This window comes from Sturnus vulgaris, chromosome 3, assembly GCF_052056855.1.
Source record: "Sturnus vulgaris isolate bStuVul1 chromosome 3, bStuVul1.hap1, whole genome shotgun sequence".
NCBI lineage: Eukaryota > Metazoa > Chordata > Aves > Passeriformes > Sturnidae > Sturnus > Sturnus vulgaris.
In genome coordinates this window covers 74,321,267-74,335,114 of record NC_142245.1, presented here as the reverse complement: position 1 = coordinate 74,335,114, position 13,848 = coordinate 74,321,267, and the positions used below count along the sequence as shown (strand labels likewise).

Here is a 13,848-nt window from a genome sequence, read left to right as displayed (position 1 = left end):
GACATGTTGTACAAATACAATCATGAATATAAGAAGGTCCAGTGAAAAAAAAGCCCCACAACACTATCTTTTGAAATGGAAAAATTATTGCAGAAGGCTTTAGAAACCTTGCTTGGTTTATCCTTTAATAAAAGATGCTGAGTAACTTGATTAGTTTATATAAGGAATATCAAAGAGACAAAAGATGAACAGAAGTCACTCAAGATGAGAGCTGAAGAACCAAATGAAATGCCACTGTCATTCTAGTCCCAAAAGACCCATATAGGAACTACAGTGGGCTGCTACCATTTGACTCATGATATACAGATCTAAGCAGCTGGTTTTATGTCATTAGCTATCAGTCTTGACTTTCTTTTTTTTTTTTTTTACACTGATCAAATTATCAGAATCGAGAATGGGATTCCAAGCACATAAAAATTCCTAATTTGATAACAATTAGACATTTGGTTTCAGGTGAGAAACATCTGAACTTGTTTTCCAATGATCTCTAGTAAGAGGTAAAAGAGCGAATGAAAGGGACAGAAAAAATAGGTGGAGGAAATAATAAAGCACTACAGATACTGAAAATGCAAAGAAAGAGCAAAGAAAACAACATTCCAGCTGAAAGGAAAAGCTCTTTGAATAAGGTTGCATGAGGAAAGAAAGCTCAGGAAGGAAACATGAGAATTTCCAGGGGAAGAACTCCAGCATCTCGTGGTCACTGCAGACAAAGCTGCCTTTGATCTTCACGTCCCCAACAAGCCCCTCCTTTCTTGATGAGTAAAAGGTGGAGCACAGCACCTCTCCTTGTTGAGTCCTCTATTGCCTGAATAAGGCATTTCTCATCAATATATTCCAGGAATCTCCTGTATTCCTTGTACTGCTGTTATCCCACCTATAGTAACTTTGTTGATCTAATACAAAAAAAATATAAAGCAACTGAAACTTAAACTTGAGTTTAAGAGAATGAGACAGTGCTGGGAACAATATTTGTACGTCTAAGATGGCAGCTTTAAGTATCCCAAAATCTGAGAAAGTTTTTCATATGGATTTTCTTTTATTTAATTTACCATTCACATATTGACAGCAGGTATCAAAACTTCTGTATAACCCAAGTATAGTATTCAGTATGCTTTTTGGTGAAAAAATACCCATAAGCAGCAAAAAAGTAATCAAAATCTCTGAGTAATTATAACAAAATACTTCAGTGCCTGTAAAAACTGTCAATTTTTTTTTTCTTTCAAGCTAATAACCTTAGTATATTACAGTAGTGTGGAAAGTTTGATTAAAAAGTTCAAGCATTTCAGTTTAACATCTGTATTATGCTCTGGACTAAAACTTTAAACATCAAAGCTATAAATTGGATTCAAATAAGTTGTTTGATGTTATACCTACAGTATATAACAGAGCTCAGAGCAATTTTCCCACCAAACTGTTTAGCAAAGTCAATTTAAATCACTTGCAAAAACATTCTCTAAAATTTGAAAAGTGCAAACATGCACAAATATGCCCTTCATTCTGCTTTAAGTAAAACTGTCAGCAATTCCAATATATATGCTCCTTCCAGGTTTAAATAAAACCTAATTCTAAAAAATGCCATAAGTTAAAATGAGCGTGTTAAAGTCTTACAGTAAGTGGTGTGACTCAGTGTTCATCTGGGGGAAAGTACATCAATCATTCAAGTATTTTGAGGTACAAATTAGGACAGACCTGCTAATGCATCAGAATATTCCTGCTTTAAGAATGCATTTGGATAGCTGCACTTCTACCTCATATCAATACGAATCTCAAAACATTCTTTTCTGGCACAGTTGTAGGCCCAAGTATCTAGTTGAATACTAATTCTTAAAAAGACAAAAAAAAAACCCCAAAACAATCCACTGTCTTTTTTTTCTGTTGTACACCATTTAAACAAAACACCCCTCATACCTCCAATGAAACCAGAGAGATGCTTTTTCTCTAAGGCTTTTCTCAAAAGTTAAAAGGCACTACACTGTACATCCTGACCTGCACAGGAATCATGATGTCTCATCTAAGCTGGGGAAGTATGATCCAGATGGAACTACAGGTACATGCATTATTAGAGTTGCTATTAGTGATTTATGGAAAAGGCTGAAGTAGAATTCAAAGGAATTTATCACAGCTCTGTTCTAGAAGTGATACAAGAAATGACTGTTCCAGGTCAGATCAAAAATTATCCTACTTGAATGCACTGTCTCCTGCAGGAGCCAAAAGTGACAGTACAGAAAGTGGGAAAATGTCAATGATATTTACCAGAATAGATCTGTTCCTACAGCCTCCAGTCTGATCTACTGACTACGACTCTGCAATGGATTTGTCTTTGAATTACTTGTTCCTCTACTACAAATTAAGAAAAAAATAGTCAATATTTTTGATGTTTTAAACCAGTATACAAATCAGGTAATTGATTTCAGCAATTACTGCAGTGCTGTAATTGACATAAGGATATTTCAGATTAATATTGTCCTTGGGTTTTTTTTTTTTGTTTTTCAAGAAGTGAACAATTATTCTTACTTCCTGTGTGCATTAATACTGAACAAGTATGATGTTTCTATAGATATGAATGAAAAGTAAGTTCTATAATTATTTTCAGAAAGGCTGGAGAGGAGATTGAAATCATTGAAGAGGAAGGACATTCTCCAGGGATGGGCTGAATATCCTGGCTTATTTTTATATTCCAGGGACATTTATAAATTTGAATCAAAATACAAAAAATGGAATTATGGGCAAGGAACAAACCCAAGGAAATGCAACAGTATTTTTTTTTCCTCACGAAGTAATATTAAAACATTAGACGTGATTTTTTTTACACTTTGAGCATCTGTAATAGTATTTTCACTAAACTCCAGGAAAATTCTCCTGAAATCAGAAACATTATGTTGTCTTTTTTTATTGACTGTGTAAAAGTTCCAGTAACTTCATCGTTGTGGATGTATACTGAAAACTTCATAGAACTATGCCTGCAAGCTCATATGCTGAAGTATAAAATTTTTATGTAATTTTAAAAAGTAATTATCTTATTATTTGTTTTCATATTAAAAAAAAAACAACAATTGTACAAAACATTTCCTGTTTCTTTGTCCCTAGGCTTGCTGGAAGGCTTGCAATTTGAAATATTTTTGTCAGAAATTGTTTTTTACAGCCCAGTTCTAAAAAACTGTAAAAAGTAATTTTGCTTTCTTTTTAACTGTGGGTTTTTCTAGCATACTTTTATACTGTAAATTTCCCCTTTCCTAAGCTACCTACTAGTAAAGATACATATGGGTCTCCATTACAGTCTTTCTTATCAAATTAGAATAAATAAGGTGGTGAGATGAGTATTGCTTTATTTCTCAACTGTTTCACTTAAGGAAGGGTTACAACTGGGTAGCTTCAGCTGCAGATGAACTAAATTCCAACTCGGTAGGTAAAACAAACCTTGAAATCCTAGGAGATTAAAACACCCTTTTTAAAAAGAGCTATTTTTTTAAATGAGTGCAGAAGTAAGCTACTGCTATATTACAATAAAAGCACTAAAGATAGGATTGAGTTCCCAAGATATAATTGCCTCAGATTTTATATTCCTTAACTTAACCTGTGCAGGCTTGACAGACGCAAAAGGGAAAGATCTATGGGTGATTTGTGTCCAAACAAAGCAGAAATGGAATGCCAAGCTGAGTAATGTAGGACAGATAAAATGGCTCTCAACATTTATTTTGGACAGCTGAAACCTATCTTACAAGTCTCAACAAAATTTCACTGTAAGAAATTAACAAGTCTTGCAATATGACATGAAGAAAATTGTTATCATGGTCACTGCTAAAACCTGAGATGCTTTACTCTAAAGACACCTAAGGAAAACAAGGTTATCAATACCATATAAGAAAGGAAATACAACATCAAACAGCTAAAGTTTAGCGTCTTTGAGGCAGTCTAAATTTAGGTTCTTCTAAAGAATTGTTACTTATATTGTTCGTTATACAGGAACTTTACACTTTCAGTACCAGATTAGAGCAGACTCCATTTCATTCTGTTCTTAGCAGAGTTGGAATTAGATGATTCAAAAAGCCTTAACAAGGTTAGTGTAGCCTTACCAAGAAAGAAAGGCATCTTGAAAGCTAAAAGGCTTTAAACATTAAACATGCTACAAATAGAGCCATAAAAATAACACTTTGATTTTAATTTGTTACAGATTACTTGTATGGATAGATTTTTGCTCTTAATGAAAAAAAAATTGCCTCTATCCTCCTTCTTCCCATTATTTATTTATCCTAATTCCTTTCTTTTTATTCATCCCCAAATTCCATGTTTTACTTTACTTGTAAAAGCACATCTCACCATTGACACCAATCTTATTTATTACCTAACTCTGAATTCTTCTTTTGTACAAGATTAAAGAAAAAGATACTTTTTCTCTTTTTTTTCATTTCAAATCTTGTTATTTAAAAAATACCACTAAATCATGGGGGAAAACAAAAGAACCATTTATGCTAGACTAAAAATTATGTAGCATTTTTCTATCAGTGCGAAAGTTTTTGCTAGATTTAAGACACTATTCTTAATTAAAACAAAAAAGAAATTCTCTGAAGAAAATTGGTAGTTGAAAACGAGCATTCCTTGCAAGAAAATAATTTCAATTGCGGTTGTGTTAAAACATTAGCCTGATTATTATTTACTTACAAATGTTTAATTTTCCTGTTACTTGTACAGTAGACTATATTAGCCAAATAAATTATAAGTAAAGAAACAGCACAGTAATAAACTATGCATCTTAGGAATCTGATAGTTGATATAATACAGAAAGGAAGGTGGAACACAAAAAAATTTCCGCATTCTTAATAGACAGCTTTAAAACAGTACAGCTGTAAAATAAATTGTAAACTGCCTAAGCATTTCTATTTAATTGTCTAAGCATGTTACCCTTTACAATGATGTCCACCTATTCTTGACCAAAATAAAATTATTTTGAAGATTTTTTTTCTTACCTGTCGTAAAGTACGTGCTACTATACTTTCGAGTACTGGTCCTCTGTCTTCATGCAGTAGATGAACTTCATCAAGAATCAAAAGTTTTACCAGCTGAGAGAGGGCTACATCACCAACACTTTTCCTTGTCACTACATCCCATTTCTCTGGAGTAGTCACAAGCATCTAGAAGAGCAGAAAAAAAAATAAGCATACACAAATTTATTAAAATATAGCAATTTACCATACAGCAGAGTAAATGCAATGAAGAATTTAGTTATCTTAAGTTTTACCTACTTCATATATGAGGCACACAGTTTGCTGCTTCTGCATGTGTTGGTTGGCCATTAATAGATTCAGTATGGAAAACTATATGGAAATATCAACTAACAACTTCAAGCTACTGTTCCCCATTTGTACACATTTTCCACATGAAAACATTGAAACAGCTATCCAGAATGAATGACTTATATAATCATTTAATGGTTGCATTTCACTAAAATCATATGTGATAAAATATTTCTAACCTTCTTCACAGCATGGTAAACAACTCAGAGCCTCCCCACATACCTAAGTTTGACTTGATAGTTCTCAGTTCCCTGTGAAATGCTTTCTCCCTAAGGCATACTTTCAAGTTGTACATTATCTTGATCCTTGCACTGGTAAAACAGATTGAACAACTTCCACCAGTCCTGGATATGGTAACTTCTAAACTTCATTGTTACACGTAGATATGTCAGGCCATTTCTCCAGCCTGTCAATGTCCCTCTATATGAAGCACAATCCTCTGGTGTATCAGCCTCTCCTCACTGTCTGCTCAGTCAAACCATACATCAACAAGCTTCCTCATGAGGATCCTACAGAAAACGCTATCAAAGGCTTTACCAAAATCTAGGTGTACCATATCCACTGCTTTTCCCATATCTACCTGACCAGCCATTTCTTGCTAGAAATTTATCAAGCTGGCCAACCATGACTTCCCCTTGGTGAAGTCAAGCACACTACTCATGACAGGATTTTCTTGTCTTTCATGTACCTGTAAACTGTTTTAAGATTAGCTGTTCCATCACTTTCCCATATGAGGCTGACCAGCCAGGCATTCCGTGGGTCCTACTTCTTGCCCTTGTTGAAGAGAGGAATGACATTTGCCTTTTTCCAGTCTTTGGTCACTTCTCCCAGTTACAATGGCTGATCAAAGATTATCAAGAGTGACATTGCAATGACAGGAGCCAGCTTTCTCAGCTCTTGTGGATGCAAATCAATCAGACTATGGACATGTGTTCCCTCTTCTCTTAAGACCTGACCTTCTTCCACCAAGGGTACACTTTACTAGCTCCACACTTTCCCCCAGTTGCTGGAACTTGGGATTCCTGAAGTCTGGCCTTGCTAGTAAAGACTGAGGCAAAGGAGGCATTCATTACCTCAGCCTCTTCTGTGTCCTGTGCCATTCACAGGCCTCCTGTCTCATCCAGCAATGGGCCTAGATTGTCCTTAGTTTCCTTTTGATGCCCATCTTGTTTTCTTTGATATTCCTGAGCAGATTCAATTCTGTCTGGACTTCAGCTTTCCTAACTTCAATCCTGGATGGTCAGACAATGTCCCTGCATTCTTCCCAGGCTGCATGCCATTGTTCCCACACTCTGTATACGTGATTGTTTGTGTGTGACCTGGAGTAACTTGTTCCTCCATGTGAGCAAAGTTCCTATTCATTCATTTTTGCCCGAGTTCCTATATGGTGAATACTGGGAAGAACCACTCTTGAACTTCGAAGAATATTAACCAACTTTTGGTTTTCTTGAACTCTCTCTTCCCTCCAGGACCTTATCACATGGGACTTTTCCAAGCAAATCTCTAAAGTGGCTACACTATGCTCTCCTGAAGTCCAGGGATGTGAGCTTCCTTTCTGATCTGTTCCTCCTCCTCCTCCTCCTCCTCAGGATGCTGAACTCCAACATCTCATTGTTGCTATGGTCAATTCTGCCTTCAATCTTGACACTTCAAACAAGTTCCTCCTTGTTTATGAGGTAAAGCAAAGCACCTTTCCTCAAAGTCCTATCTACAGAAGAAAAAGCTCTTATCAGTGCACCCCAGGACCCTCCTGGATTGCTTGTGCTGATGTTTCTTTCAAATTATGAAAAAAAAATATATTTCTTAGAAAACACATTTATGAATACTTTTTATTCTCTTGGTCTTCTCCACAAGATATATGCTGATAGTATTTATTTATTCCCAGAAAAATACTTTCCCCTACACTATCACACAACACTGCTCCAGTCTAATTATTTTACCATCAGAATATATCAGTCTTTACTAATTACCAAGAACTACTCCTGAAGACACTTTGTGATATTACAGAAGATTTTAATTTCCTGCAACATTTAAAACTTTATACATGAAAGACTCACTGAGTCACAATTATCTCAGAGAGTGGTGGTATGCGGGGGGTATTTTCATGGTTTGTTTAAATATTACTGGGTGCATTTTGTTAGCAAATAGAGATTTTTCAAATGCTTGTACAAAATAGTAAGTGTAAAAATATATGTCCATAATTTATGAACTGAAATGTAACACTACTACAGATGCAGCTGTTAGCATTTTAAAATGAGTCATATCAACCACAAAATATTAGCAGCTGTACTTCCACAGAACATTAATTAGCAAACAGTGAGGAAATATATTTAGCAATGCATATTAAGGCGTTAAGGTGTGAAATACTACAAATGCAAGCTACTTAGCTAATTTGCTAAATCTAAATTGACAACATTCAGATCGCAGCTTTTTTTAATGTCAGTCATGTTATCAGGGTATATATTTAAAATTGTATCATTAATTCTTCTGTTTCTCAGTGATGATCTGTCATAATGGTGTTTTACTTTGATCTTATTTTAAAATAGCAATGTATGCAAAGTGATGACCTGAATTAAAAGCTATACTAAATGAGACAGTATATCAAGTAAGAAAAGAGATCTCCAGGGAATGTTTTGGAAGAGAATATTACATTTATTTTTCAGATAGAAGTTACAGTTGAGAAAAAAATTCTCAAAAAACCCACCCAAACAGATCAGCTTTGTAGTTGCAAATTATAAATTGAATTCCAAGATATAAAATGTTATTTAAAAATATCAGCTAAAAAAAATTGCTATCAGTAAAGACTAACAAAGATTATTTTTTCAATTAAAATAATAAACTGAATGGCATTATGAGTCATCTCACTATTAGCTTTAAATGCAGTAGTGGCATTTCTTTTTATAATTAATTTTCAGAGACAATATATTTTACCCTTGAAGTTTTAAAATCAAAACTCAGATTCAGGAAAAGATTCTGCTTTATCTTGGGGGGCAAGAGAAGGACACAGAAACCAAATATTAACAAGCATGTTAAATATTTTCATCTTTTACATGGACTTCAGTTCTCAGTACACTGAGAAGTGTGTTCATTTATATTCTGTTTCACCACTTCACCTCTTTCAGTATTGAAATAGCTAGAAAATAAAGTGTCACATTTGTTTAATGAACTGCAACTTATGCAAGATATTTCAATCTGGTTTTTGTATTAGGATATGGCTGAATAGAAATGGGTTAACTGTCAATATTTTTACTGTGAAGGTGATTTTCTCTAAACACACACACTTCTCTTTTCCCAATGTTTTTTTTAATTATAATTTGTTATTCCACACTGACTTTTTCTGTTAGGGAAACATGAGCTTTTCACAAAGTCTTCAGTCTTAAGTAAGCATTGCCACTCAATTTCACTAGTACACCAAAAGAGTTACCTGTTTAAAAGAAATAATCAAAGCATTTCAACTCAAAATAATGTTACTTAGCTTTGGGGTTATTTAAAATATCCCCAGATGGTTTTACATAATTTTCAGGTAGAAACTCAAACAAAAAAAAAGATTTAATTATTTCACTTCGAAAAATTATGTTGAAAGGGACACTAGCTGATAACTTCAACATCAATTTACAAAATTTCAAGAGACAGTGCAAATGCATTTTTCTATAATTGCATGATTTGCTAATTATTTTTGTCAGGTTCTCTTCAGTCCCCTTTGAAGCCAGATTTCATGGTAAAACGAAGTTACGTTTTCACCACAGTTTCAGAAGATCAACATATTGAAAATGCTGGGGTTTGTCATTGTTTGGGGGTTTTCTTAATCTGAAAACACTTATTGTCTTACTAAAATCAAATTATCTTCAATTAATTTCTACAGGGCCAACATTAATTTCTAGCAGTTGGCACAGCCTTTAAGGTTTAAGTTTTCAATAACTTACTCTCAATTCTTAGGATTTCTTTGCTATTTTAAGTTCTCCCAAACACATTTTGCCCATGACTAGTATCTGTTTTCTGCTTGAATAATTAGGACACACACTCTGAGCCTAGAAAAACTGTGGTAATCCCCTTAAATTTACATTCCCACAGGTCCAAACCACATATGAAAACATTTCAGAACAAACAACATAAAAAACTTAATTATAACGTGCCGTACTACAAAATTCACTGCTTCTAAGTTCTTCAAGATCATTTTTGAGAACAATTTTTCTGTCTTTAGTCACTTTAGCCTTTGTCTGTCACTCATCTGACCTGCTGTCCCTTTCATATACACAACAATAAATCAAAATCAAAACTCAGACACACATCCTACCTCACCCCAACTTCCTGACTACTATAATTGCCATAAAATAATCAGAAAAGACCTGGATCACTCTTCCTATGTGCCAGATATCACCAAACCAGCTAAAAAGTACTGGTTGACTCAGATCTCAGCTTAAACATCAACTAGGATGATAGGAAAAAGCCCCATGCCCTGTGCTTGAGGATGTTGTATTTTAGTATGCTGTTACACAGATTTCTATAACGTAGAAGTAGAAAGTACCTTGTACTGAGACTGAGTATTCATTTCAAAAATAAGCCTGCATGCTGCCATACTGAAAACAGAGCAGCAGCAGTACAATGCCTTTACTTTGCACAAGATGCAAATATGGGTTCCTTTTTCATATCAAAATAGTGAAAACACAGAATAGAATGGTACACACACACATACTTTCAAAACATTTGACATATAAGTTTCAATTCATATTATTATACATGCTGAGCATTAGAATCTATCATTCTTTCTAGAAAGGAACTGTAGAATAAACTCAAGATTATAATGAACAAATCCAAAGGCCTTTGCATCAGGAAAATATTGTGGATGTCAAATGATCACAATAATAAAGGTTGTATGTTATGAGAAGTTTCCAAAATGAAATTATCTTCCCAAAGCTGGATCAAGATCCAGAAATATGTCATAACCATATGTCATCTCACACTTGCAGCACAACAGAGATACTTTCATATTTAACATACCTATATAAAAGCACTACTTCTTTGAAACATCAGAATTATGATAAATAAACAGCAAATATTCCATTTATTTTATATTTCTTTGTGAAGTTCACAATATTGTTTCTCAAAGCATGGATTAAATCTGCAAGAAATACACGTTTCTACTATAATTTCACTCTTTATTTGCTCTATCCTCTTAACAGCCACTTCTTTTTCATTTTTCATTAACATTTCTTTGTACCTTTCCCACTTTCTATTAAGTAACTCTCAATATAACAGTATCCTTAGGAAAGAAAAAAGAAAACTGAATCTTATTATACAAAAAACCACTCTGATGCCTGCGGCTATGTGAGCATCTGTTCTCTAAAGGCTTCCTCCTGTGCTCCTCCTGCTCAGTGACCAATGATGCTGGAGTTACTCACTTGGTTATTAGCACAAAAAAGTCTCATTGAAGACATGACAGCCAAAACTAAGGGGAGGCAAAGAGACAGAAACATCTAAAATATAACCTGAGTTAACTGAAATATTTATTACACGCTGGAAAATGCATGCTAGGTATTTCAGAAATTTGCCTTTTAACAACATAAAACAATGATTAGATAAAATTGGAAAGAATTTTACCATTTGCGGATTAGAAGGAGTTCTCTTACTAAAGTTAATTGTGATGAAATCAAGCATCATTCAAAATAGGTGAATTCAGCAAACTTTCAAACATAAGTGTTTTCTGAAGTGTCTCAATGATACTGGAGAACAAACAGTTTTAGGGCCCAATTCATTAGTATATACAGTTAAAGAAAAAACACAGCATATGTACGAAATACATATGCTAAGGATCTAATTGCTTCGGAAGGCATGGAACCAGCCCCTTTCTATGTTCACCTGTAGTAAATTTGTCTCCACCACTATGATTCACCATGAATGGATACAATAAAGAATTCTCCTCTAGTCACTGCAACTTTATGTTACTATTCAAAGACACTTTCTCTAAGATCTCCTTCTGTCGATTTCTATTAGTAGAAGTTCCTTGTCTTTATTGTTTTCACCTTGCTACTGGTCTTCTCTACACTCCTGCTCCTTTACACATATCCACAACTTCCCCTTACCTCATCCTAGAGGAAGCTTTGCTCAGTCACAGCCAGCGCTCCTCATCTTCTGACAGCTTTTTGGCAAGGAGGCATGGGCAACCTACACAGTTTACTCAATTCATGCTGTAACTATTTATCTTGGTGGTTTGTTCTGGCAGGGAACTCACTGCAAGATCTTAACTTCTGCAAAAATGAAGACACATAAAACTGCACACAACTACACACATCCACTCAGAGCAGACACTCATTGGAATGCAGCATATTCTGCAATTCTGTAGGCAGAGCTGCTATTCTGGGGCTTCACATGATTTGAAAATATTTCCCTTCTAATAAGTGATACTTTGGAGTTTCTCACAATTTTTAATATTAGATAGCTGATATCACACCCCATGAGAGACAGATTACTAGTTTGGCACTCTTTGAGGCAAAACTCCATCAAAATATGTTACAAGAGCAGCAACCTGCGAGTCATTTTCATAATGCTGGTTTTATTCCTCTTTTTATTGCACTCCGTGATTTATTCAAGCATTTAAAAAAACCTCATGCGATCTGGAGCTCAGGCAGGGAGTGGAATAAACATACAGAAAGTAAAGCAAAGGGCGGCAATTCAAAACAAGAATCTGAGGTAGGAAGTAATAAATAATGAATGCAAGTATTTTGCTCTTCACAGATCAGAAACAACCATCTGATGCTGTGTTTAACACAGTTAAAACAGAATTATGTTTCTAGTAAAGCAGATTCCTTACCATACAAAGATATGCAGATAAGCAGTATGCCCACTTAGTTGAACAGATAGTGTCATAACAAATCTGAACATGTATTTGTGGTCTAAAGTAACGTCAACACAAGACCATATATATATATATATATATATATATATGCCTCTTAGAAACATTTAATAATAAGACTACATTTACAAGAAGTATTAATATAAAAGACTGAGTTTATCATGCTAGCAAGACTTACAAAGGAGGTGCATTGATATTGGCACATATTAGAAGTAATTACTAAGTCACCAAAGCTAACAGCAATTGTCCATCAACAACAGAAATCTACAAGGGATTGTCACAGCTGTCACTCAGAACTTAAAATATCCAATGATTTTTTAACTGAAGCAACATAACTCTGTTTTAGCATGTTTTATTTTATAATGAGTCCTAGGAATACACAATGGTTTCATTCCTTTACAGAACCCAGCTATTCCACCTAATGAAAACCCAACTAATTGACAATGTATCAGCCTATTGACTTAGCAGAGCAAGATACTTAAGACACATTCTGTTGAATTGATTTTTTTCGATATTATTTTATTTGTTGCATACTCAGTTTCATAATTATGACTAACGGATTTAAATTTATATGTGAAGATTTAAAATTTTATGCTTTCAGCACAATCCTGGATGCCCCAGAGATTACAAAATTAATTTAGAAGTTCCAGTATTACTTTTAGATCTCAAGACAACTGACTGGCACGATAAAAATAAACTGGATAAGACAGTAGGACTAGTAATTTACATTTTTACTTTTGTTGCGAAGGCCCCTTGCCTTAAGTTTTTTATAGTTTTACTAAAATAATATGGAATAGTTTTCATGTGGAGTAGTTACATTAATCTCAGATGAAACTACAGAAAACAACATATATTAGAATCACAATACTTGTACTGAGTAATAGGATATGAGCACCTGCTCTCTGTATTCTTTTTTTCCCATGACAAAACAGTCTGTTTAAAGTCAATATAAACCTTATTTTAAAAACCATAGCAAGGAAGAACAGCTTGCATGATTTTGTGAAATTAATCTTTTATATTGTAAGATATATAATTAGCTACTCAGTCTTCAAGTTTAAATAATGATCTAAATGTTTTAAATGAGTTTGATCCAAAACATTACCATCCTTTTCTCTTTGCTGTTAATCAGTTCACCAATTATAGTTTTACTAACCTCTGACATACTACTGTCAGGTCTGATTGACGCCAAAAGCTCCCTTAATCAAATCTGACAACTTTGAGCAAGTGCCTGTCTCTTGAGACACTGCATCCAGCCTGCTTGTTTTCAAATCTTCCCAGTGTTATTTTGCATCTCTTTCTCCTCTAGCCTCTTTTTCATATCTAACAGAGTTACAACAGAATAACAACAAAACATGACTGTAGAATACATTTGTATGTTTTTATATATCATTATATATGATCTATTTATATATCATTATAACAATATTTGGGATAAGATTTTTAGTTTGTTTAAGAATTTACAAGGGAAAAGTAAGAACAAGGAGACTTCTTGGAAACTGAAGTTTCTGAGAAATCCAATATTGTTCCTTGCTTGGTGGTTTTGTTTGATAATTGTGGGTTTGTAAGGTTTGTTTTTTTTCCTTTTTCTTTTTTTCTTTCATAGCTGCAAGGAAAAGGGTTTCAAAGTCACTACTCCTCTGTTCTACAAGGTAACTTTAGGCTCTGGTTGCACAGCTTCAGGAGACGAAGATAAAAGATGACTTCAGC

At 34.2% G+C, this 13,848-nt stretch overlaps 1 protein-coding gene across 1 annotated transcript in view; it reads right to left on the bottom strand.

Moving 5' to 3' along the window:
- The window catches only part of ASCC3 (activating signal cointegrator 1 complex subunit 3), a 250,562-nt gene that overhangs the window by 150,855 nt on the left and 85,859 nt on the right, over positions 1-13,848 (bottom strand). Inside the window, exon 11 of the mRNA XM_014880409.2 lies at positions 4,965-5,129. Within this exon, the coding sequence (XP_014735895.2) occupies positions 4,965-5,129 (165 nt within the window). The remainder of the gene's footprint in view (positions 1-4,964; positions 5,130-13,848) is intronic.